Below are 25412 nucleotides of genomic sequence, written 5' to 3'. Positions count from 1 at the left end.
CGTGACTGCACTAGAAGCAACTGTACCCCCAGATCAAGATTTATTGTGGTTTTTCTCAACAAAGTATATACGAATGAAGTTTATTTGGTTCTTCCTTTGGTTGAGCTCAATATATCTACCATGTATGCAATTATGTAGAGAACAGCGATAGGCCAGTCGAGGTTAGGATACTTGTTCCATGTTTGGAAACTTACCGCAAGAAAAGAAAGGCATTGCGGGAGAGGGAAACTTTCATTACGATCCCATCCGATAATCTATAAACCAATCGATATGATTATTGCTTTGTAAGTCATGATATGAATAAATATTAACATAATCAAAACTTATCATAGTTATATGGATTTGGTACAATGAACAGGATGAAAGATACATTGCAATGAATATAATAGGGTATAACTCTGATTGACGATTTGAATTTAAATTCAACAGTCACATGTTTGTTCATATCTTGTTTGATAACTGAATCATGTTGCAAATCCCACTTATATTCGCAGTTTTGAAAAAAATGGTCGAAACCGATTTCATTAAACAGAGACAAACCTTTGCAAACAGTCCTTCAAAAAAAATCCACATCGGCGCCTTTATCTAGTAATATCTGTCGCCCCGCCCAGAATTTCTTTACGATGCTCTTGTTTCCTGCTCAACTTTTAACCCCCTTTCTTTTTTTTTTAGTTGAACTTTTGACCTTAATCATTCTAATCCTAAAATTTCCTCCAATTTTTTAGAATGGGAACAGAGGTCATGGATACCGCCAATAGCGCTTGAGCTTTCCTTCCAAATCTATGACAGAAAGCAGGTCAAACAGAGTTAGAACTGTTCCCTGATAGATAATCATTAGCTCACGATGCTCAATTTAGTTCATACATCCTCATGTAAGACCTCCCAGTACGCCGAGCATCGAAAATGCCATCTATTACTTAATTATTTTATGTCGCATGGCCCCTTCCTCATTTCCTTTTAACCATTAAAAATAAGATTTGTCTTTGTAGATGTCACTTTGAATATCAAAATATTTATATTGCAACAAAATTTCATTATCAAACCTCTGAGACGATGTTTATGGCCAATGACGATTTCACACAATATTTTGTTTCAGCATGTTAAGTAGACTCTCAACTAGTTAAATACAGTACTAAATATCAATATATACACTTGATGTAAAATCATGCACCCATAATATAAAGGTGTTATATGCCACGAAACAACCTTTCTTTGTATCCTATGAAGGCATTCATTCCCAACTAGTTAAATATTTTAGCTTGAAAAGATATAATTAATCTTATAGAATGTCAGCTGCATGATTACGTTAGATATCTAAAATTTGAAAAGAAAAAAAAAAGAAACATCTCAAACGGAAATTATGACTTGTATTTAATGAAAATCGAGCGTTCTGTCGTGATTACAACCCATGTTAAACACCACCAAACACCATCATCCATTTCTTCCGAGATCACATCAGTGGCACTATCACAAAAGATCCTATCATTTTTTCATTAAACAAAAAAACAAACAATTTATACCCGTTTAATGTATTTCCCAAGCCCCCCCCCCCCCGAAGATTGACTCATAGAAAAGGAGAGATCGCTAAAACATGCCTTTGAACTGCAAACTGACTCACATGGTTAATCTACCGTTGTTTTTACTATGTGTCAGGTTTACCCGTTGAGTGCTAAAGGTCCCAATGGGACATTTGCTCCCCTTAGGCTGCGTTTATCCGACCTCAAGCCAGAATCGTGATTTGAATCATGATTGGAATCATGATTCAAATCACAAACATGAATCACAATTACTACAGAATCAGGGTTTAGACGACCTTCGTTCCAACGCTGTTTCTCCTCGGATTCGGACCGATCCAGTGCGCATCACAGTGCGCAGTTTGACCCAGGAAGTATAGGTCAACGTTGGACACTTAATTGGAGGTCGGCGACGTACATGTGATGTGACAACGTGGGGCGCGCGCCTTGGCAAGAACCGGAAATAGCTCGACACAATGACGTCATATAATCATGATTCAAATCACGATATCGTTTATCCGAACATTTTCGTACGTGATTCTGCAGAAACGTCTTTCCAAACGCCCTTTTTTTCGTAGTTCATGTTTGTGATTCTAATCATGATTATATTCAATTTCGACTAAACGCAATCGTGATTCTGCAGAATCGTGATTTGAATCATGATTGGAATCATGATTATAGGGTAAAAAAGTGGCGGATAAACGCACCCTAAATCTTGATTTTCACTTTTGGGGATTATTTCTTGAGTTGAATACTAATATTTCCCTGTAAGATAAGGTGTGTTTGAGGTGGTTCAACTTGACGCAATCTCAACTTACACCTTTCAGATAGGAAGTTGTCGCAGTAATCCATGTTTCTTCGACTCTAGTTTTCTTTTGGTCAAGGTCTTTAAATAAAAAAGTGTTAGAAAAAGCAGGGGGAATGATGTAGTACTGTGCGTTGTAATTAGCAAGGTTTTTCATGTGATTAAAGTCTAACGTTTATGTCTTTAGGAAATGTATTTCATTTACAGTTATTAACTAGCAGACATCACCGAACTTGTTACAATACATGTCAATGACGCTATTATGTTTTTCTTTTGATACTTATGAGTTGAAATGCACGGTCGGTTTTCTGGTGGCATCATCTTCTGCTCCTGCACACCAAAGGGAGAGTGTTCAGAATGTGTGTGTTTGTGGGGGGGGGGGATGGCGGGATATCGAACGTAAGCAGCCATGAAGTAATTGTTATTTTCACCAGCAGATGAACATTTTGCATCGTTTATTAGCAATGCCATTAATCTAAGACCATCACTCTGGGACGTGCAGGCTCTCGAAGACGAGCCCTGCCCACGGATGAAAGGAAAACAACAAATTATGTTTGCGGGGACTTTCTTATGAGTCACGAGAAAATGACGTTGGTGCACGTCCATAAAACCCAGACCAGGGTCGCCGGATTGATAAGCCCTCGTTATGGCAGCAACCTAGAGCTTGGTCTCACAATTCGTTGTTCTATTTGTTGTGCGCCCTTGGCAACAGGCAAAACGATTTGTTTAGAAGATGTGCTTTCTTCCTGAACCGTCTCTCGTAAAGGTTGCCTTTGCCGGTAGTCTATAGTTATGGGCATGGACATGTGGGATCATGACTTTGCTTGGTTGCTTCGAATGAAGCGGTCTTCTTTGTAACCTTATATGGACATGCTGACAAATGAAGACTCAAAGTCAGCATCCACAATGCTGCAGCCACACCAAAGAAACCAACTCTAGACCGATCAAAGGTTTTATGTTCTAAAGAATGGCATGCCATCCGTCGTTTTAGAGTCGATTTCGTTGGTATGACTAGGGATATGGTTAGTTTAATTACGCGCCCATAAAGCGTTTTTTGTGTCTGTTTATCGATAGTTGTGGGATTTGTATTATCGTTTATCAATCAGTTTTATTCTGGAGTCCAGCGATGGCAATGTTTTTGGTTGATGAGAATAACATGATTTAATTAATCATCATGAAAACTGTGACTTGACTGAAAAATTTCGACTTACCATAAACGGAACGAAATCTCGGAGATGGATCAGCACGAGATGGATAATGATGATATTGGCAAAGGCAATTTGCTAACTAGACACAGGAAATTAGATCGAGCAAGTATAGGCAACATTCGTTTTTTGTTCCCAAAAGAGAAATACCTGGATTGAACTCAAAGTTGGGGGTGATCAGTTGCGGTTAGGGAAATGATCATTTTTAGAAACATACAAATCGCCTCTTTCCAGTGCCAACTTTTTGCGAACGTAATAAAGGGTTGATGTCGTGCGCACTAGACGACTTTTCACGAGGTTTGTTATAGTGCTATTTAAGTTCCTACTAGACAAATGTAATTAGTTCAATGTAGGCCTACATAAAAAGTACTATTTAAGCCTAGGCAAAACGCGGCCTTTTTGCGGGCTGTTTTCAGCGCAGTTTTCACGGGGCGCAAGAGCTTTTTGCGAAGGTTTTGCAAGAGCACACGTTTTGCGTTCTTTTTCGCATAAAATATCAATGTTGGACTTTGCATTTTTGATCATTCGTGTCCTTGCAAAACCTTCGCCAAACATTTCGTGTGCCCTTTGAAAACCATGCTTCTAATATCGGTTTCTTTTGAGATCAGAAAAGGGAGACATCAATGTATGTGTAGGACAATGTGATAGAAAGTAAAAGAGTACAAGGGGTTAGTGTATAATGAAATAAATCATGAAGAATTAGGGGTACCCAACCGAGGCACCCTGTATGACTGTTAGAAAGGTGCCAGAAAATCTTCTCTTGTCTATGTTGCGTCATGTTGTTCGGATTAAAAGTCTCATCAACCACGTTTCCTCGCCTTTTCAGCAGCATTGATTGGGATTAGATGCTCACTTAAAGACTGTCTTGTAGTGGGAAAGGCGGGGGAGGTTTTGCAGGGGCCTCAATTACGTGTGCATATGACAGTCGAGTGGTTTCACAAGTGTATGGTACAGTATTGCAATACCAGCTTTGCATGAAGCAAAGAACTCTAGAAGATTGGTCTTTCCATTTTTGGACCTATTCCAAATTCCGATTGTCTACTCATCAACAAAGTATATCCCTAGGCCGAGCTGGCTACTACGATGAGTCTACATCCGCTTGAAACAAATTCCCTTTTAGAATGTTTTGGGAATCAAGATGAAAGCTTTCAAGAAATTGCTTCGTAAGGAACTATCCTACTCTTGACATGTAAATAACCCCATTACTTTGTGGGAGTAGATGCTTTTTTTTTTCTCTCGAAGACGTCGTTCATCGTTCGTTAGCAAGAATTTCCGGAAAGATGAACTTTTAAAAATCTGAAGGGAAGAATTGATTCCCTCCTACGCATGTTCACCGCTGTCTTATTTTTTTTTAAATTTACCAGAGGCCCGTAACACAAAGCTTACCAGTGATCGTAGAACATTTTTTATGATTGATTCCATTGGCTACAATGTACAATCAGTCGTGAAAATCAAGCGTAGGATTAATTGCTAACCTTTGTGTTATACGGGACCCAGAAGATGTGACTTCTTCATCCAAAATATGACCATTCATCCGGGAAGTAACAATCATGTTATAACTCCATCGTCAGTGGGGTTGTTGTCACTACATGGGTAGACATAATACAAACAAAATAGGCCTCACGAGAAAATATGCGTTGGAAGGGTACGTCGAATGAGAAGATATGATAAGGATGAAATCATCCGGAAATAAGAAAGGGTTTAAAAAATCTAAGCTAACATATTTTTTAGAACAGATCACTTACGCGCTTAAAATATGAAGATTCGTTTTATCTGTCTAAGGATGATTCATTCCACTCCAGAGCAGAATGTCTAAATACACCGCACCGTACTGGTTAGAGGGGTTTGATTCAAGAGTTTGAGACAAAAAGTGGATACTTGTAAGATGGATTTTTTAAATATAGATCTGACGGTGTCAACAAGTGCATTAATAACATTGGCGAGTTATCTGGAGAGTGATTAATGAAACATCTAGTCAGCGATTATCACTCACTAATTCCAGTAACTTCTAACAGATGTCAGTGAAAACCACGTACTATGTTTCATGGAATGCTCCCCTGAATACCATGATGTGGATGCCACCGCCCATCCACCGTGTTTATACAATTTGTGAAAGATATATTGGTTCTGATTGAATCCCATTGGTCCATTTACAGTCTATTTTCTCTGGTCTATTAGGGGGAATTACTTGCTTCTTAATCGGAGATTGATTTTGCAGTCATGGTTATTGTTACAGTACTGCCAGGACCGGGGGTGTTTCATAAAGAAGTCTGTAATAGTAACGAGCGACGTTACGAACGACTGGTGACCATTCCTTAACAGTTATATTAATGCCAACATAATTTTGGTGTGTATCATCTACCACAAGAAAAGATCACCAGTCGCTCATAAAGTCGCTCGTAACTAACGAGCAACTTTATGATACACCCACCCGGGCGCCGTAACACAAAGGTTAGCGATTAATCGCTAAATGAAATGACCAATCAAGATCCTCGTTGCATGCGCATCTTGCTAAGTAGACTGACTATGAACCAATAGAATTGTTCTTTAAAATTAGCGATCAATCGCTAACCTTTGTGTTACGGTACCCAGCTCTCCAAAACGCCAACTAATGCAGGCTTTTCCTCTCATCTTCAGTGTTTGTTCAAAGTTTTCTGTCCAATTTAACATTGTCGCGAATCCTTGAAAGCGTGAAGGGTGCGAGCTACGCGCCACCTAGTCCCATCTCTCAGCGCCAAACTGTGCTTTCTCCCGGGCCAGCTCAAAGACAGTGAGAAAAAAAAATTGTAGGAAACCCAATCTGAAGATTCTCTCCCGGGCCAGTGAGGGAGGGCTGTTATCAGTGTTAAGCGTGACTCACATCATGGCGTCACATCGCTGGCGCCAGAACGCTCTATGTGTGAAAAGTCATTTCTGAAGTGATGTGCAGTTCGGATGCAAAAGGACTGGCATACAATAGGTCATTGCTGCAGTGACATTACCATGATAACGTGAGAGAAGTGAAAACCAATGTGATACGATAAGTATACATTTGATGAAGTGCTAAAAATATAAAATACCAAGCAAATATGCATTTTTATGTTCATGTTAATAGGGAAAGAGTGAGATAGAAGTTGCACACACATAAATATATCCAAATCCCCCAAATAGCGTTAGGTATTTTAACGAATTTATTCAAATTTAATGGACACTGGTTGTATCCTAACCCATTTAAATTTCAAACGATTACATTACCTGGGTGGTATGTGGAATCTTCGTATTAACTTGACAGAAAGGACAGAAACATCTAACATGGTACGAATGTAAAGGGAGTCTTTACGCATTAGACAAAAATGTAGAATTGAAAAAAAGAGAAAAATATCAATTGGCTATTTGACACTGGAAATCGGTACTTACGACGTTCTTGCTCTCAAAATCCAGGTGTGATTCTGGCTAGATTGATATGCGCTAGTTAAAGACTTCCCATTAGTAATGGCCACAAAGCGTCTCATAGATAAAAACCTAACTTAAAATATATCGATTTTCGCTGACTAACTAAATCATAAAGGAGGTTAACTTGTTGATAACCCGTGCGAAAGATAGAGCTTCTTCCAGCTCCTCTCAGGATTTGTGGACGCGGATGATGAAAACCTTTGAAAATAAATGACACCGGACACTTCTCATTCTAAAAAAAAAAAAAAAAAATCACAAGTGGACACCAATGTACGTTCCTAACAACATACGTGACATTGCTCTTAGAAAAGTAGATACTGTATGTAATTCCAGTTTGCCCAACATGGATCCCTGATGTTAAAAGCCCACAATAGTATGTTCACATGGGAGAATCTAACATCATTTGAGGTTTCAAAAAAATAAAGACTGGCCATCAATGGAACAGGAAGCCGGAACCGTAACACCAAGCTTAGCAATCATCGTACAACATCTTTTTAAACGATTGATTGCATTGATTAAAATGTACAATTAATCGTAAAAATCAAGCCTACGATTAATCGCCAAACTTTAACTTTCACGCGTTTTCTTTCTCTACTGTATTTTTCAGACCACCGATCAGAAGAAATGTTTGGGGGTGCTGACAAGGACCGTAAGAAGGGCCACCAGAACGGGCATGCTAGCCCGGTCAGCAATGGACCCAGCTCGCCTATGAGCCCAGCTGCACAAATACTCAACTTCGAGAACGGTAGGTTCACACAATACCAGGATATGGGCGGACCTAGGATTGAAGAGAGAGGGGGGGGGGCACTTTCGTCTGAAAAGAAATAACAAGCCCCCCTAAAAATGGTTCTCGCCAATCAAGAAGATAGTTTTCCTGTTACATGATTTTTTTATATATATATGGAAAAAAAAAATATATATAGCAGTTTGATTTGAAAATGGGTGCGGGGATTCCTGGAGTGCTCGCCTGGTGGTTGTACATAATATAGACTCTGCTTTCGTCTTAATCGATATCCATAAAGCCTGAATTGATGAAAGGTCTCGAATGTACACCATTCAGTGTTCTTACTTAGTCAATATCACACTGTAAAACCGGGGTGTTAAAACATACGCCAGTCCCTAGACCAAACCTTGGGGTGTTAAAATGACACCATTAAGACTGAAGAAAACACCAAAAAGAGTAAAAGTAAGAACGAAAGGTGTTGTGATACCACCCATAGGTTTTCAGCTAATAACAAGATATTGACACCGTTGTAAAATGACTGCTGTGTTCCTCTTAGTACACACATCATCACCGCAATTTTAGCTGTGGCTGTTGTAACCTCCAAAGTGTAAAAGTTTGGTTTGTTACTGACTTAATAAAAGTTGATATCATGACTTATGGTATGAGAACCGTTATACACAAAGACTGTTGCCATTTCTAAATTGACAGAGGTTGGAGAGACACCACAGCAGCGTGTACAGTTCTTGTTGGGTGGCGAAGGAGAAAATCAGAAAGAGACACCACCAGTCTACTCGGAAATGGAGGAATTGTTTTATGACAAAGAGGGTCGATTACTGGAATGGAAAGAAACGGCGAGGTGAGGATCTCTTACGACAATCTCAGTAAAAAAAAAAAAAAAAAAAAAAAACGGTGCCACGGTATGTTCACAGTGTGTTCATAATGTGTTCCACAATATGTACATATATTTTATAGTGTATTCACAGGGCCCTACGGTGTGTCCACAGTGTATTCATAGTGTGTTGACAGTGTCCCACAATATGTTCACAGTGTGTTCGCAGTGTGTTAATAGGGTCCCATTGCTAACAGTGTGAAATCAGCATCATGTTATTAAATCTGAGCCTTTTAATAGTGTGAATCATAATCATGTAGTCAACTACGTGGACACACTGTTAAATTTGAGCATTTTTTACTGTGTTAATCACATACTCGATGAAGTCACAAATATACGTTTTGTAACATTTATTTATATCAAAATATTATAAGAAATCTCTAAAATTCTACCTTCATCATCCCTTTCCGATACCTCTTCGTATCTCTCCTATTCCTCCCCGCCATCTCTCTCTCTCTCTCTTACGATCTGATAGATGGGTGAAATACGAAGAGAATGTCGACCACGGCGCTGGTAGATGGAGCAAACCTCACGTTGCCACCCTGTCCCTTCACAGTCTCTTCGAACTCCGGAAGTTCATCAGAAATGGTGGAGTCCAACTCAACATGGTGGCTGAGGATCTCGAACAAATCATTGGTAAGTTTTTCAAATTGATAACTATTGGTTGCTTTTCGAAATTCTTCGGTAGGGAAAAACGACGGTGATTTCAGATGAAAAATCCACCTGCGAATGCCCAGTCCCAAAGAAAGTAGAAGCGAGCATGCGCAGATCGATCTTGGTCTAACTTTTCGTACCCGACCTTTTTTCCATTCATGATGTTTTCCAAAGCTTCCGTATAGTTTCAGAATTTGACCAAAAATGATGGGCATATAGCCCTATCTACGGGCATGGATCCATTTAGGGAACATTGAGTTTCCAGGTGTCAAGCAAAGTAATTCACGTCTTCACGAGACCGTACCAGGCCTTAGTTTTTAGGGCGAAGACAATTTTCAAAAGGGGCTGGGCGGTTATTTAGATTGCAGTATAAGTGGTCCGAGGGTCTGGTGACAAAAAGGAGACTGGGAATCAGATAAATCTTACATAAAAACACATTTTCAATGGCCTCCCTTGTTTCCCTTCATCTTCATGTGTGTTAATCTACATTTTATATCCGCTTGACTCTATCACCACTTTTCGCTGTCCCTTTGATTATTCAGATCTTGCACTCGACCATCTGGTAGCCACAAACGTGCTGGAGGAGGACCAGCGAATCATCGCCCGTGAGGCCCTCCTTACCCGCCATCGTCATCACAAACAGAAGAAGAAGAAGGAGCCTGAAAACAAAGCCTACAATAAAGGACGAAGGAAAAGCAGCATGTTCCCCGGTATGGACCGCAGCATGTCCGATATTGGCCGCAGTCAGTCCACAGGAAACAACACAGTGAGCATGGAACAAGGTACGTGAAGCGGTTGCGTGGTGGCTACCGCGACACGATTACCGCATTGTTACCGCAGCGGTCATCGTGATTAGAAAAACAATCTGTGAATGATAATATTCTTAAGTCTCAATTGAATAAAAGATGTACAATTGGATATATACGAAAAATAAGTAAAACAAGATGAAACAATGTGATTTGGTTCAAACTTACATGTACTCGAAACACAATATCTTTAAATATGTGCGAGGTTTTATTGATTTAAAATGCTGTAATGTAACTTCTTTTTAGGTTATTGAGATATTTCTGGGTCATTTTTGTCAGTCATATTCAGTAAGTATTATGGTGAATGGTGAGGTACTAACTTATCGTTTTTGGTATTATTTGTAGAAGCACAAATGAAGGAAGGAGAGATGAGGAAAAACTCGAGCGCAAATGCGTTGACGAAAATGCCCGAAGGTGCCCGAACAGAGAGCCGAGGGTCTGTCGGAAGGGTCGGCACATCGGACAGTCTAGACCAGAAGGAGAAAGAAGTTAAGAATGAGAAGGTAAGCCATATTGGTTGCTTCATTGTCTTTTGATATTTATCAGATTAATGAGAAATTTATTGAAATGCTTTTTCCGAAATCAATTTCTCCAACCTATCCCCTCTTCTATATTTTTTGTCAGTAATACAGTATCTACTATTTTAATTACTGTATCAATTTTACTTGCATACTCTAGCCAAAAGACAACATATTTCCCTACTGCAATACTGAAACACATCCGAATTCATTTACACACAATTCCGAAAGCAAATAGCGTCTTGGGGGTGACAAAAAAAGGAGACGACTCGCTCTTATTATACGAAGCGGGCTATCCTCTCAATATGAAAACAATAGCGTTAATGTTGATATACAGTACTTTTAAAATGATTGGGAAAGTTAAACCGACCGAGGAGAAGATTTTTCCCATTGAAAATCAATCGGAATTTTACATTTCGAAATCTTGCTCCTCTTTCATCAATGCTGAAATCCATGATTGGGATGGCTTGTCGGTTATGTCTTGTGAAACACGGAACAAAATCGTATAGAGTCTTTACTGCATGAAGAAAGCCCGTTAAATCGAACGATATTCGTATTATTATAGTTCGTGTCTGTGTAGGAAGATGTAAGATATGGATATTGGGGGTTTGCTGGGTCATCGTAAACTAAATATGACCGAAGCATTATTGATTTTCTTTTGTTCTCCGTCCAGGCGAAATTCCTTCGAAAGATCCCGGCCGGTGCCGAGGCCTCCAATGTACTCGTGGGCGAGGTCGACTTCGTTGAGAAGCCCATGGTCGCCTTCATCCGCCTTTCCGAGGGCAAAATCCTCTCCGAGATCACCGAGGTGCCCATCCCGACCCGCTTCGTCTTCCTCCTGCTGGGACCCCCTACAAAGGATAAGAAGAAATACCGTGAAATCGGCCGTTGCATGGCAACCCTTATGACAGACGATGTAAGTTATCATTAAAATGAATTTCACTCTTGATGCAAATACGGTTTAAAAGAGAAAATACTGACGAAGTTCTGTCGGCTATATTTGAGATAATTCTTTTGGAGGTAAAATCTTAACAATCTGCAAACCATGCTTGTTTGAATTCGTCTCAGATTTAAATAAAAAAGTGTGGAAACCTTACACGGGATGGGGCGGCAAAACGTTGTTTTTTATATTATTTTTCGTTATCACTTTAAATTATATGTTTTACTATTATTATAATTAAAATAATTATTGCTATCATTATTACTAATTTTATTCATTATTTTATCTTATTTGCTGTAAAATTTGGATTAACCACCATTAAATTAAATCCAAAATGGAAAGAGTCAACTTTACAGACTTTGCAAAAACTCACGGTATCAAACAATAAGAATGCACAGGAGAGGTAAATATGGAACGAGATTAATAAAGAAATTAAGATTTAAAGAAGAAAAAATGAGAATTAAAAAAGAATTATAAGAAAATATAAGAATCTGGGAGTAGGGAGTGCATTATTTCTAAGTAAAGCAATTATAAAAACCTATAACTTTATATACCCCAAAACATAAAGATTCTCGATATATTCTGATTTTCAAACGATGAATCTGATTGGCTAATAACTGGTGCCATGAACAACGTGTAAATGCAACAATGTTCTTGATTGGCTATTTCATTTCTTGAGTTGAATTGTAAAACCTGGTGCTATCTGCAGTAGATATGAAATGATCGAACAAAATGTTATTAATTGAATATAAAATGTTTATATTTTTTTATTAAGGTCTTCCACGAAGTAGCTTACAAAGCAAGAGACAGGGAAGATCTATTAGCCGGTGTTGATGAGTTCTTAGAACAGGTCACTGTACTACCCCCAGGTGAGTCAAATTAATTAATTAACTAATTAATTAATAATAATTATAAAAAAAATAATAGTGATAATAATTATAGTAATAATGATAATATATGAGACAGCCAGACAAACTCAAGAAAAACAAACAACAGTTATATATTGATACTATCTGACGAGACAACCTGATTAAATGAAACTGAAAACAAAAACTAATAAATATATATTTTTTTCTGATTAGGTACTTGGGATCCTAATATTCGTATCGAACCACCCAAGCAGACGCTATCATCTGAAATGAGGAGACAATCTCAGCACTTCATCCATCCCAGTGACGCAATCAAGGAAGAAGATGATGACAAATTTGATCTTGCCAGAACAGGAAGGTTAGTTATAGGATAAGTGATCCATTAAAGATAAAGTAGAGTTCAGGGGAGTGTTTCATGAAAGGACTTGTCGCACGTTTTATCCGACAAGTCCCATTTTATCCGACAGTTACCATAGTAACAGTACCTCTCAGCCAATCAACATCAGAGAAAGTTGTCAGATCTGACAACTTGTCGGATGAAAATTTTGATGAAACACTCCCCCGAGGACAGCCGGGTGTGTCATAACACTGTTTGTAATTTACAAATGACTTTATGAACGACTGGTGAACCTTTCTTGCGCGCTAAACCAGCGCCAATGAACATTCTGGTGTACACCATTTACCAAAAGAAAGGTTCACCAGTCGTTTTTAAAGTCGCTCTTAACTTACGAGCAGCTTTATGAAACACCCACGTATTCTTGTGCTCAATGTTATATTTCTGTGTAGCAAACCTAGTACCTTTAAAAACATATTCCAGTCATTTGTAACTTTATGAATAGCTTTATGAAACACCCACCGGTTTTCATAAAGCTGATCGTAAGATAGGCCAGAGTCACAAAATGAAATCATGAGAGAACAAAACAATTGTTGGCTTTAGAAGGAATGGTTGTTTCCAGAATGATAGGCCCGAGTGGCATTGAAAATTTTCTTTGCACTAATTGATAGTGTTCTAAACTCAGCGAAACGCTACATCTTGTGATGCAAGGAATTACATCGTAGATATTTCTGATTATTTCAGATTATTCGGTGGTTTAATCCAAGACATCAAGAAGAAAGCACCGTTCTATTGGAGCGAATACTACCACGCCCTCAACATCCAATGCCTGGCATCCTTTGTTTTCATGTACATCGCCTGTATCACCCCCATCATCACATTCGGTGGTTTGCTTGGTGATGCCACGGATGACTACATTGTAAGTATATCAGCAAGTCCAAGGTGCTCTGAACTTCCGGTGTATACCTCAAACTTTCTGAAGTCTCGAGACGGATCGATGTTTTCGTTTTAAGAGGGAATGTATGACATTTCATATGGAAAGTTGTCCTACATAACATGTGAGACATTCGGCTCGGCAGAATAATAGTAAGATGTGCGTGTTAAAATATATAAGGTTTGATACATTATAATTTAAATTAATTTAAACATATTGGGCATCCTATAGTCCTAAAGACTTCTTTAATTATTGTGAATATGTTAGGTTAAACTATTGCAATATGGTTCTTATGTCTTTTTGCAAGTTCGACTTGGTCATTAACATTATTACCATCATGATTTTTATCATCATCTTTGTCATCATTGATCGTGTTGATGGTGTTTTCATCGTCATTAACATCGTCATCATAATCATCATCATCATCATCATCGTAATCTTCATCATCATCATCACCATCGTCGTCATCATCACCATCACTATCACCACCACCATCATCATCATTATTATTATCGTCATCAACACCACCACCATCATTGTCGTCATCATCACCATCATTATCATCAACATCACCACCATCACCACCTCCACCACCAACACTATTATCATGTACTTTATCATTCAAACCAATCACAGGCTGCTTTTGAGAGTTTGATTGGAGCTGCCATCTGTGGAGTTGCGTACCATCTCTTCTCTGGTCAACCTCTAACGATTATCGGTAGTACGGGGCCTATCCTCATCTTTGAGACCATCATGTACCAACTTTGTGGGTAAGTGGGCAGCTTAAAGTGTCCAACTTGATGATTGGAATGATTGTCAAGAGTGGTGTTTGAACCTAGTCAACTAGGTTATATATCAACTGATATTCTGAGTAAGTTTTGGAGCTCGGGGCGCTAAATCGAAACCTTGGAACAATAATGACACTAATGTGGCACCAACAATAAGCTCGCTAAATGACTTACTATAGCCTTGCTGTTACTGCAATTACTTGAGATTTATCAAAGCATTACTGACCTTGATGATCCCTGGGTGAGAGGGGGGCGGACGTGCCCCCTCGATTTTTCGAATTTATACAAGCGCCAACGGTAGATGGTTATCTCGTCACCCAGCAAATGGACAAAAACTCTTACGAAATAGCTGTCTATGATTATTGGTAAACTTTATAATTAACGAATGCATGATCTTATTCTCCTTGCAGTTCGTTTGGAATTGATTATATCTCGTTCCGTGTTTGGATCGGATTTTGGACGTGTGTAATCTGCATCATCTTGGTGGCTACAGATGCCAGTGCCTTGGTTCGATACTTCACCAGGTTCACGGAAGAGGCTTTCTCGTCTCTCATCTCGTTTATCTTCATCGTAGAAGCCTTTGAGAACCTGTTCGAGATCAGCCACGAGTACCCGATCAAGACGTGAGTCGGTCAACTTCTTTTAAAATGAAGTTCATTAAAACAACCATTTTAAAACAGCAATTTTCTCAGGGCCTTTTGTTGGATGAGTGCTCATGCAGACACAAAACTCTGCTCTTTAACTTAAGGGTCCTATAGACTATTCTAATTTTGCCATCATGGCAACTTTCATAGTACATTTAATTGTTGCACACTAAAAACATAGGACGCACTTCATTGGTTGATGAAACGGTGAAACATTAATTAAATTCACTAGATTCGATCATGTCTTTGATGGTGTTATAAAAGTATTAAAAAAAACAATTAGTAGAAAAATCTATCAAATCAATATCAATTGTTACATTTCTTTACTTTTCAATCAATACTTTTCAATTGTTGATGAACACTCTCTTCTTTCGTGTTTTAATCGTTGACAAACATTTTCTACTTTCGTGTATATGACCAAAAATGGCGTCTTCTCACCTTCTGCATTTTTGTATTCCTCAGTAACGTGAAGCTCGGAGAGTACTTCGACGAGCACGCTATGAACGTAACGGAATGCATGTGCGAGTACCAGAACGAGACCATCGACCCGAATCACTATAACTGGACAGAGGTGACCGAAGACGACTGCAAAGCCATCAACGGAACCCTGACCGGAGACTGTGAAACCCACCACGAGCCTGTCCCCGATGTCTTCTTGTTCTCCTGCGCGCTTTTCTTCGGCACCTTTGTCCTCTCCTATGCTCTCAAGAACTTCCGCAATAGCAACTTCTTCCCAACCAAGGTAAGTAAAATCACGCTTGCGGCCTGCAACCGTTCTGTCTTTGTTGAGTCTATATAAACACACAACACTCACTCTAAAAACGTCTTTGAAATATTACATTTTCAACTCAAAAACAACAATTCCATTCATTTATGATCTCTTATTTGTAAACAGTTCATAAATATATAATACATATATCTAGGGGAATGCTTTCTAAAGACCAAATTACTATTTTGGCTATTTACAGAGAACCTTCCCTGGCGACTAATAACATGTGCTTATCAACAACAGAATATATGCGATTGATACTAACATAGGTTGTTTGAATCAATATGATAGAGATAGTTGTAAATCAAAGTATTGTGCCAACCCTTTCAAGTAAACATTCGTAATGTCACTGTATTTATCAATTTCATCAAACAAGTACCACATGGCAATATCTTGATTAACCTTGTCACTTTATAATGCGCAGGTCCGTTACATCATCAGTGATTTCGGTGTGTTCATGGCTTTCTTGGCCATGACTGGAATCGATATCTGGGTGGGCATCCCAACTCCTAAGCTCACCGTACCAGACACATTCAGGGTATGTATTAATAGTTTCTTTCTTTTATAGGGTTATTTAAGAGTCACACATGCAATGTTCGTTCGACTCCCAATGTTTCTATTTGTAGATGGCGTTTAGGAGGATTGCAAAAAGACTGCAGTTGTCTGAATATCACCCATTCCGTCTTCCTTTTGTTAATGAAATGCAATGATTTTCACTGCCTTATTACTCTTCAATAAATACTTTGTTGTCCGTGCATGTTTGTTCATGCTCATTAAATAAGCATTTTGACAAACACGAGCCAAAAATTTGTCGAGAAACAGCATTAATACTACAGTAGATATCCAACGACTTTCATACACGTATCGTATTGCCTTTACACTTTAATTACAAGTATTCATTTATTTTGTTTATCCTTGTTTAGCCTACTCGCCCAGACCGTGGATGGGTGATCCCACTCTTCAACAACCCCTGGTGGACTTACTTCGCCGCCATCGTCCCAGCCCTTCTCTGCTCCATCCTCATCTTCATGGACCAACAGATCACGGCCGTCATCGTCAACCGTCGCGAAAATAAACTCAAGGTAATTGCTGCTAATTACTGTTTTTTTTTATGACAAAGTCGACAATTATTCTATACATATTACAAATTTGAAATAGTGAAAATGAAAAATAAAATGAATTTTAATCATAATCAGCATTAAAATATCATGTCGAATAGACCCCAAGATATTATCAGGGCAACGTCCGGCCCCTACAAATTTTGTTTTAGTTTATATGAAATGTTATAATGCTCTTTAATGACACGAGAACTTTATGAAGTGAAGTAAGAATGGCGTGAAATAAAGGTCGGACGTACAAAAAAGGTTGATTATTTTATGGAACTGCTCATCAAATTAACCAAAAGATAAAAATGTAATAATTTTTTATGAATAAATCTGAAGTTTTTCATCGACGTTCTTGACATTATAGAAAGGATTCGGCTACCATCTGGATCTCCTCGTCATCGCCATTCTCCTCTTCGTCATGTCTGTGCTCGGTATGCCGTGGTTCGTCGCCGCTACCGTTCTCTCTATCAACCACGTCGACAGCTTGCGTGTCATCTCGGAGACCACCATTCCCGGAGAGCCCCCCAAGGCCGTAGGCTGCAGGTATGATCTGGGGCCAGTTTCATAAAGAACTGTCCTTCCTAAATACAAGATCTCATCTGGTTCCTCATTACGCTTTTCTTGGAGTGAAATGACGGGCCATTTTTTTTTGGAGTGAGGCGTTAATCTTTTGAGAGTGTTTTTTTAACGTTTTTTGCAGTGAAAATTTCTGTAAGATGCACAATACAATCCAGAAGGAACAATAGGCCTAATGCACGCTGTGAACATCTGTCAAAGAAGAACGGAGATTTGAATATTCAAGCTTTTCCAAATGTCGTTAGATACAAGTTCCCCAAAATGGCATTTTAACAAAAATTTGAAAGTGATTGTGCGGTGGATATATCATACAACATCCGTTCACACCACTACTATAAGAACAATATTTATATTCATCATATTAATTTTTTCTGCTTTTATAAAAACTAACTTATCATCAGGGTAAACTTTTATAGCCACCATTATGACAGATTTTACTGTTCTGGTTTAATTCCGTAGGGAGCAACGTGTTACTGGTATCCTGGTGTTTGCTTTAATTGGTGTATCCAGTCTGCTAACTTCAGTTCTTAAGGTATGGACCCTTATCTATTTATATCACTAAAGACGTTGGTTAACACTGCAAAGTTGTTATTAAAAAATAATTAACTTTGATTTTTTTTTTTTTTTTTGGGGGGGGGATTCCACCAAGGAAGAAGAAAAAATATATAATTCGATCAGACACTTTCAAGGTATGTGTGACTGTAATATCATCAATTTCATCAAAAATGTAGGCCCTACATAGGTCTATGGCAGAAAGTTCAATGTAGTCCGAGTCCAATGCCCCTTTACACATGTGTTTATATTTCATGTTTACAGCCATTCAAAAATAAACTACTCATAATAAAGGTTCATTTCTTTGAGTGTAAGCCAAGGTATTATTCAATCAAATGACAAAAAAGACAATTCAGTATATTCACATCTTTAACCAAAGCCTTAAAAAAAATCCGGACGGTGCGGAAAACATGCTACATACAGTAGAAATGATCTTACGACGTGATTAAATCCATTTAAGATTTGTTAAAATTCGTAATCTAACTTCGTTTTTTTTTTCCCCCCCAGTTCATCCCCATGCCCGTTCTCTTTGGTGTTTTCTTGTACATGGGTATCTCATCACTGCGTGGAGTTCAGGTATGTTTGTTAATTTCTCTCTTTGGGGATTTCCCCTCTTTCCGGGATTTCCCCCCTCTGGGGATATCCCTCTTCATGGAAATAGACAATGGGTGAAGGACTATGGGCTGACTGAGTCAGAGTTTAGATGCAATATGAGAAAACTTTACGTAAACCGAAAGAATATAAAGTGACAAATTTTTAATTGTCAGCTCAATGAAAGAGTAGGCCTATATCATAATAATCAGTTTTTTATCTAAAATCTGATTTTCATGTGGGAAAAAGACCTAACTAGAACGCAATGTATACACGATTTAAGATGATGCATGAGATGTAGTGCAAACTTTTGTTGGGCCATTCAAGAAAGTTTGGTTTGCAACCGAATGCAAATGAAGCAATTGCCGTTTCACTAAAGGAGGTATGCTGGGACTTATGCTAAATTTTGAAAATCTGAACGAAAATTTCCTACAAGGCACCGTTAGATTCTTTGGCCTTAATTCATTTTTATATACATTATCCTTTTCAGTTCGTGAACCGTATCATGTTGTACCTGATCCCGGCCAAACATCAACCCGACTATGTCTACCTTCGCCACGTAAAGCTATGGAGGGTTCATCTGTTCACCCTGGTCCAGCTGACGTGTCTTGTTCTGCTCTGGCTCATCAAGACATCAAAGGCATCAATCGTCTTCCCTCTCATGGTAGGTTAACATCGTCATTGTTATCGTCGTCGACATCGTTGTCAACCATTTGACGCAGCTTTTTTTTTTAGCGGAGGCTTGACAGACGGGGTGTTTCATGAACCATACAGTCGATGATTTTCACTGACTAATTTGCTCTGAGCCAATCAGATGGAAGGATTTCGGTAGCTTGCAACAGCTGCCAGTGACTACCACTGACCACTTTGTTTCATGGAATGCTCCATTGCTCTCTGGAGGTTCTCACAAAGAACACAACAATTTTGAAAAAGTGAAAATTTATGCAAAGAATTTAAATGAAATGTGGCGAAGATTGTTCGCTTTATTGTATGTAGGCAATAAGAAGTTAAATTGAATTGATATTCTACTTACGTTAAAAACATATCTTGAGTGGGTAGTTTACTTTACATAACAGTAACCAGACAATTTTGGGGGCACGGTGCCCCATGGAATAACCAAGCAACCAATCATCGCATGTCCTTTGGCCTATATAATGTTTGCAGACGCGGTTCACGAAGCATTCTGAGTAAAGGTAGGCCTACCGTCTCTCATGGTTCCGTCCAAAAAAAGTGTGTATCCTATATTTTGACCACAATAAAGATGTGTTCCGTTCTCTTATCCTAGGTGTTGGCCGTTGTCTTCGTCCGTAAACTCATGGAATTCGTGTTCACTCAGTACGAGTTGAACGTACTGGATGACGTCATACCTGAAAGTCAAAAGCGCGCCAAGGACGACGAGGAAAAGATTTTGGAGGAGGAACGCGAGCAGGTTAGTCACGTGACTCGATCTCGTACTGTAGACCATTTTCTTCTTTCTTGACCCCCCCTTATGTTTTTTTTCTCCTTATTTTCTTTCTCTCGCTCTTCACAAGAACCCCGATTTTCTTTTGTTTCTAGAGTCCCACTACACTCACCCGATACTGTTCTTTTAGCTCTACTTTTCTTCCAAAATGACAATGTCCGTTACTTGACAAGAATTACTTTAAAATAATTATACGTACTCAAATAGATAGTTTAAAAGAATCTACGCTGAGCATATTCGTGTCTTTTCCATTTATTCATGACCCTTCTAATATTGTTGAATTGGTTGTTATTTCATTGACTTTGTTTCGAATAAGAAATATAAATAATTGTTGGGAGGTTCAATGCATAGAAGTAATGTTTATCCAGTATATAGTGTTTTGCTTTCATAATTATGATTAACACAGTTCTAATTGCTCTATCGTTACCACCCCCCCCCCCCCCCACAACAAAAAACAGAAATTCTGTAATCATTTTAAAGGTTTTCTAAGAAGCCACTTGAAGAATATCGACAGTTTGCATGTCATAAAGTAAGTACCCCCCAAATTGTGAATCCTGTTGTATTCAAGTCAATAGTCATAGATGTTTCGTCACAACCGTCATTGTTTTATGTGTTGGAGATGTCATCTTCGGACTCGTTGACACGCAAAACTTTCATGTTGTGTTGTTGTTATTGTGTGGAAATACTAATATCCATTTCTAACATTGTCGTTTTGGTGTCGTGTGCAATTGTATTTATTTGAAATCACAGGTGACCCGTGCTCGCACAGGTACACTCACCATCGCACTGGAGAGCGGTCAGACCTTGACCGTGCCCGCTGAGAAGGTGACGTACACCCCACGTGACTCGGAAATGAACTCTGAAATCGAGAACGCCAAGGCGCTCAGCAAGCTCAGCGGATCGCCCCTCCCCACTGTCCGCAACCGGTACGATAGAATTGAAGAAGTTAACATTGAAACACAGGAAGATAAGTTCTAATATCTTCCTTGCATGATGGAATGAGGACACTGCATGTACAGATGACCGCGACCCGGAAATTTTATCATATCAACTCTAACCCGCATGAACTCTAACCTCGTGTCACCATTTTAATCCTCGTGAAATCCAACCATGGTCAAAACCTGTCTTAAGCTAGAAACCCAGAATTTACTGACGTACTAATTGTTCATGATTATTAATTCGTGGTTTATGTTTGTTTGTGTTTTGTTTGTGACATGTTTGCACAATTCAAAGAATGCACCAAATATTCCATCGAGTCGAAACTGAAATAACACATAATTTGATAAAATCAATAAGCGATTAATAATGTTTCGAGCTGAATTACTGAAATAGATGCGTTCATATCTTCTTGTACTACACTTTACATGTTTCATTTTTGTCACATTTTATGTTCTTTATAATATTTGCATGCTTCCTTGAAAATGATTCCTTAAGTATAATTATTTCGCTTGCTTATCTGTCAATCGGAGATAGTTTTGCAGCATGTTGTTTGAACGTTGTATGGATTACGGTCACGTGCACGAGCCGGGAAGGGTTTCATGGTAGTTTGGTCGCAAATCCTCGTATCTGATTGGATGAGAGCGCACAAGTCCGTGAAAACCACTAACAGATCTTTTCATGAAACGCTCCCCGATCTTTCATTTAAAAAAAAAGGAGAACTTGCATGATGTGTTTTACTTTCTAACATAGAATACCATATTTGAATCTTGCTTGGTAATGTAGTATCTGACATAAAGTATTCAAGTTCTGGATGAAAAATTATTTGCATTTCCATTCCGGCATTGTACATGGACTGGGAAATCGAGTGCCTATAGAGTCTCGGAGATCTCTCTATTGTTGTATATCTTATAATGCAATATTTATAATTTTGGCTTCAATAAGTTAACCATAGATAGACCCTCCTGTATTTATATCTTGTAATATAAATTCATTTACCAGAAGAAGTTTATCATATTTTATGTACGCCTATAAATCGAAATCAACGGCAAAAAGCAATCTAATTGGGGTATAATAGAGGGTGTTTTTTTTTGCGCATGATGTAGCGGCTGTATTCGGTCAAAATAAGGCAAATTAAACTAACCATTTGTTTGCATCCTATGATATCATATTTATTTACAGCCGTGCCGCGTCTAAAACAATCAAGGACGCAGAAGCAAACCCAGAAGAAGGAATCGAACTCCCAAGCGGTACCTCAAGTTTCGGCGTTCAGGCCGATATGGACGATACGCGTTTTTAAAAAAAGAACGCGAAAAGGCCGTCAATTTTATGACGTAACAATCAACTAAAGTTCGGGTGATTTCAAGAAGGTCTTTGAATACGACCTAGAGTTCCCACTGGTTTAATTTAATTTTACAATAAGATGGTAGAATCTAGGCCAATAAGTTGGATATATTTGGTGTGATTAAGACCTTATGTTGCCCTACATGGTGACGTAATCAGAGGGTAGCATGCAGTTTTCAGGTGATGTGAACAAGTTTAGATTTGCCAAACTACTTCTTGTAACGCGTATATCTTGTCAAAACACTTGTGCGCATGTGCGTCATAGAAATTGCACCGAAATCTGCGGTTGGCCTATAATACAAATTCAAGAGGAGCTTTAATAACAAAGAGAAGGCTTATTGTTCGATTCTATCTTAGCAATCACTTGATGAGAATTCTCCAACATAGATTACAACTGTAAATATGACAAAACATGTGATAATCTTTATATAGAATTTCTTGATTTTTATATATGGAGGGGGTGATATATGCATATAGCCGTCTTCCAGATTTAGAGATTAAATTCTTGAAAAGTAGGATCACGGGTTTTGTGATTTTAAAATCTTGTAGATTTTACAAATTTCTGACAGTCTTCCGCGGTAAAAGTATTCATTTTGTATTCATTTGCACGCGTGTGTGTGAAAATATATTCATCTCCTTTAAAAAATAAAAATACTGCAGAACCGAACGGAATTCGGAGAGGGTATGTCTACTTCCATAATAAAATGATAAGTATTTGACATGATATTGGATTATGGTGTGTGCTTTGCCTTTGCGGATAATTCCGTTAAAAATGTAATTTCGCATAATTCAAAAATCACAAATCTAATGGTATTCATGATTTATGCTTAGCCAGCTATCAACTCAGAAAGAAATGTTAATGAATTCCTATGCATATGTGCGTTTTACGTCTTTCTTCTGATCAGTCTTTCAAAGCAATCTTGAATAAATTTTCAAAGCAATTTCGAAATGAATTTTAGTAATGAACGCAATGATATATTTGTATATTTTATTCAATAATTGTTTATCGTAAATGTGTAACTGAAAAAAATACCACGTCTTTCTGATTTTATTGATATTTTTAATCCTATGGATAACTGATTTCTCGACATTTTGATACATATAAAATTAATCTTCCTGAGTGATATTTGGATGGTTAGAACCAATGGTGAATATATATTTGCAATATTTTGAAAAAACTGTGCTGCAATCTACCTAAATTGAATCATAAATTGAATTCAATGAATCATGCACTTCAAAGCAGTTGTAATTCATTAGGTTAATAAATGCCGAATATTAAATTTGTACAAAGTGATATCGTAGTTTTCTTATTCACAATTTAAGGTTTTTAACTTATTGCTTTTTAAATTCTTAAAACTATGTGATTTTAATATAGAAATCAGTAGCCTTTGGTATATTTCTTCCTAGAATTTATACCGAAAATCGTAATTTGTAAAGTGAATTTGAATATTACACTGTAAATTTTCAAAAAAATATAATGTCTGCCTTTAACCTTTGTGTTATATTTACTTGTACGATGCTACTTTCATCTATGAATGTGATTAATTCAAGCATTTGGTAGATATATTACTGAACACGATCTAAATGATCAAATAGACTACTTGGTCCCCAGGAGTATCATTTTAAAGTAATTCAAACTAATAAAAGCTTTTACTCCTTTTTATATGTACACGTATACTGTAGTATATACACTTTGAGATGATGATATAAAAAATATATTAATTTCAGTGGTATTCGTGGAATTTTAGAAATATGGTAGACCGCTGATTAGATGAAATCATATTGTGTCCTCTCGCGTCAACTTAAAGGTTATATATATATGTACATGTTTATGCAATCGTAATCTATGTTGTTTTTCTATTACTATTTGAATGCTCAAAGATATCTTATTTTATGTGATGAATATGTCTCATTGCTCAGTGTATTCTGACTGTAACTAAATTGATGTTGGCACTGAAAGAGGTTAATGGACATGAAGAGATATAACAAAAAATGAATGAAGTATTGTAAAGAGATTTTCATTTATACGTTTGCGAACAAAATGTTTGTATCATATAAGTGAGCAATTGTTATGGCATACTGAAAAAGTGAAGGGGCATGGATGTGGAAGGAGTTGGGAGCAGGAGCTCGGGGGGGGGGGTCATTTGATTCGAATATCAAGAGTCCAAATGGGATTTAGTTTCTTTATTCGTTTACAATTTGAGAACACACCCTCGCATCTTCATATGCTATATTGTGACAGTTTATGCATGTTGAATTGTTGTAACATAATTCCAATATTATACAAAAAAGTTACATTTCTATCTTGCAAATGGGTTATTTTGGCTATGGAGTTTCGGAATAATATGAAGTACAATGAGTAATGGTTATGTTGGCGCTTATTATATATCGTAAGCGGGCTTACAGTAAAAAAAATAAGAGAACAAAAACATAGTCTTCTTGTATTCATGTATTAGTGAGTCTTTATTTTTCCAGCAATTAAATAAGCATTGACAAACGATATGGTTTTGAGCGTGTATTTGATTCTAAATTGATTTTTTTGGTCCGAGATGCGAATATGTAGACAGGCGAGTAATAAAAAAAAACGGAAGATGGTTCTGAGAGAGAGAGGGGGGGAGAGAGAGGGGAGAGGAGATGTAGAGAGGGGGAGAGAGTGAGAGAGAGAAAGTGAGAAATGGGAGAGAGTAGAAAAGGGAGGGAGAGAGAGGGGGTGGACCCGGTGGAGTGTGAGGATAGAGGAGATAGAGCAGATTAAAATCACTTTTAAAATGTCTGGTGATCTTCCTCGAACTAAATTATTTCATTAACCTTGCATGCCACACTACTTTATCATTTTCTCCTTTCCTCTTTCTCACCCCTTTCTTTCATATTCCGCATCCCTCTTTCCCCGACCATAAAAGCCGTTCTAAAAGTATTTTAAATTTCCTTACACAGTTTCTCTCTCCATTCATTACATTTGCTTTTTGCCCCTAGGAGGTGGGATGGGGAAATGGTACCCCCCCCTCCCCACGCCCATTTAA

The 25412-nt window shown here is 38.0% G+C and overlaps 1 protein-coding gene across 2 annotated transcripts; it reads left to right on the top strand.

Moving 5' to 3' along the window:
• The first annotated feature begins 7531 nt into the window (after positions 1–7531).
• Positions 7532–24892, top strand: LOC129261165 (sodium bicarbonate cotransporter 3-like). Of its 2 annotated transcripts, none has more exons than XM_064100648.1 (21): positions 7532–7701; positions 8389–8536; positions 9045–9205; positions 9766–10005; positions 10375–10532; positions 11221–11463; positions 12263–12356; positions 12570–12714; positions 13435–13609; positions 14261–14394; positions 14823–15035; positions 15519–15798; positions 16250–16363; positions 16749–16907; positions 17296–17474; positions 17967–18039; positions 18567–18635; positions 19141–19314; positions 19936–20079; positions 20863–21038; positions 22231–24892. In XM_064100648.1, the coding sequence occupies exons 1-21, from the start codon at positions 7581–7583 to the stop codon at positions 22346–22348; spliced, it is 3318 nt and encodes a 1105-aa protein (XP_063956718.1). In that variant the 5' UTR covers positions 7532–7580; the 3' UTR covers positions 22349–24892. The 2 variants fall into 2 exon arrangements, with proteins under 2 accessions (XP_063956718.1, XP_054755210.2); XM_054899235.2 differs by lacking the exon at positions 20863–21038 and adding an exon at positions 20571–20641.
• Positions 24893–25412: the final 520 nt, after the last annotated feature.

The sequence above is a fragment of the Lytechinus pictus genome, chromosome 1 (assembly GCF_037042905.1).
Source record: "Lytechinus pictus isolate F3 Inbred chromosome 1, Lp3.0, whole genome shotgun sequence".
Taxonomy (NCBI): Eukaryota; Metazoa; Echinodermata; class Echinoidea; order Temnopleuroida; family Toxopneustidae; genus Lytechinus; species Lytechinus pictus.
This window is presented reverse-complemented; position numbering and strand designations above follow the sequence as displayed.

Bases quoted from the DNA above. Each gene is read 5' to 3' on its own strand.
- LOC129261165 (XM_064100648.1), top strand. From the start codon at position 7,581: ATGTTTGGGGGTGCTGACAAGGACCGTAAGAAGGGCCACCAGAACGGG. The intron at 7,702-8,388 runs GTAGGTTCACAC...CTAAATTGACAG, and splicing joins AATACTCAACTTCGAGAACG to AGGTTGGAGAGACACCACAG. The intron at 13,610-14,260 runs GTAAGTATATCA...AACCAATCACAG, and splicing joins ATGCCACGGATGACTACATT to GCTGCTTTTGAGAGTTTGAT.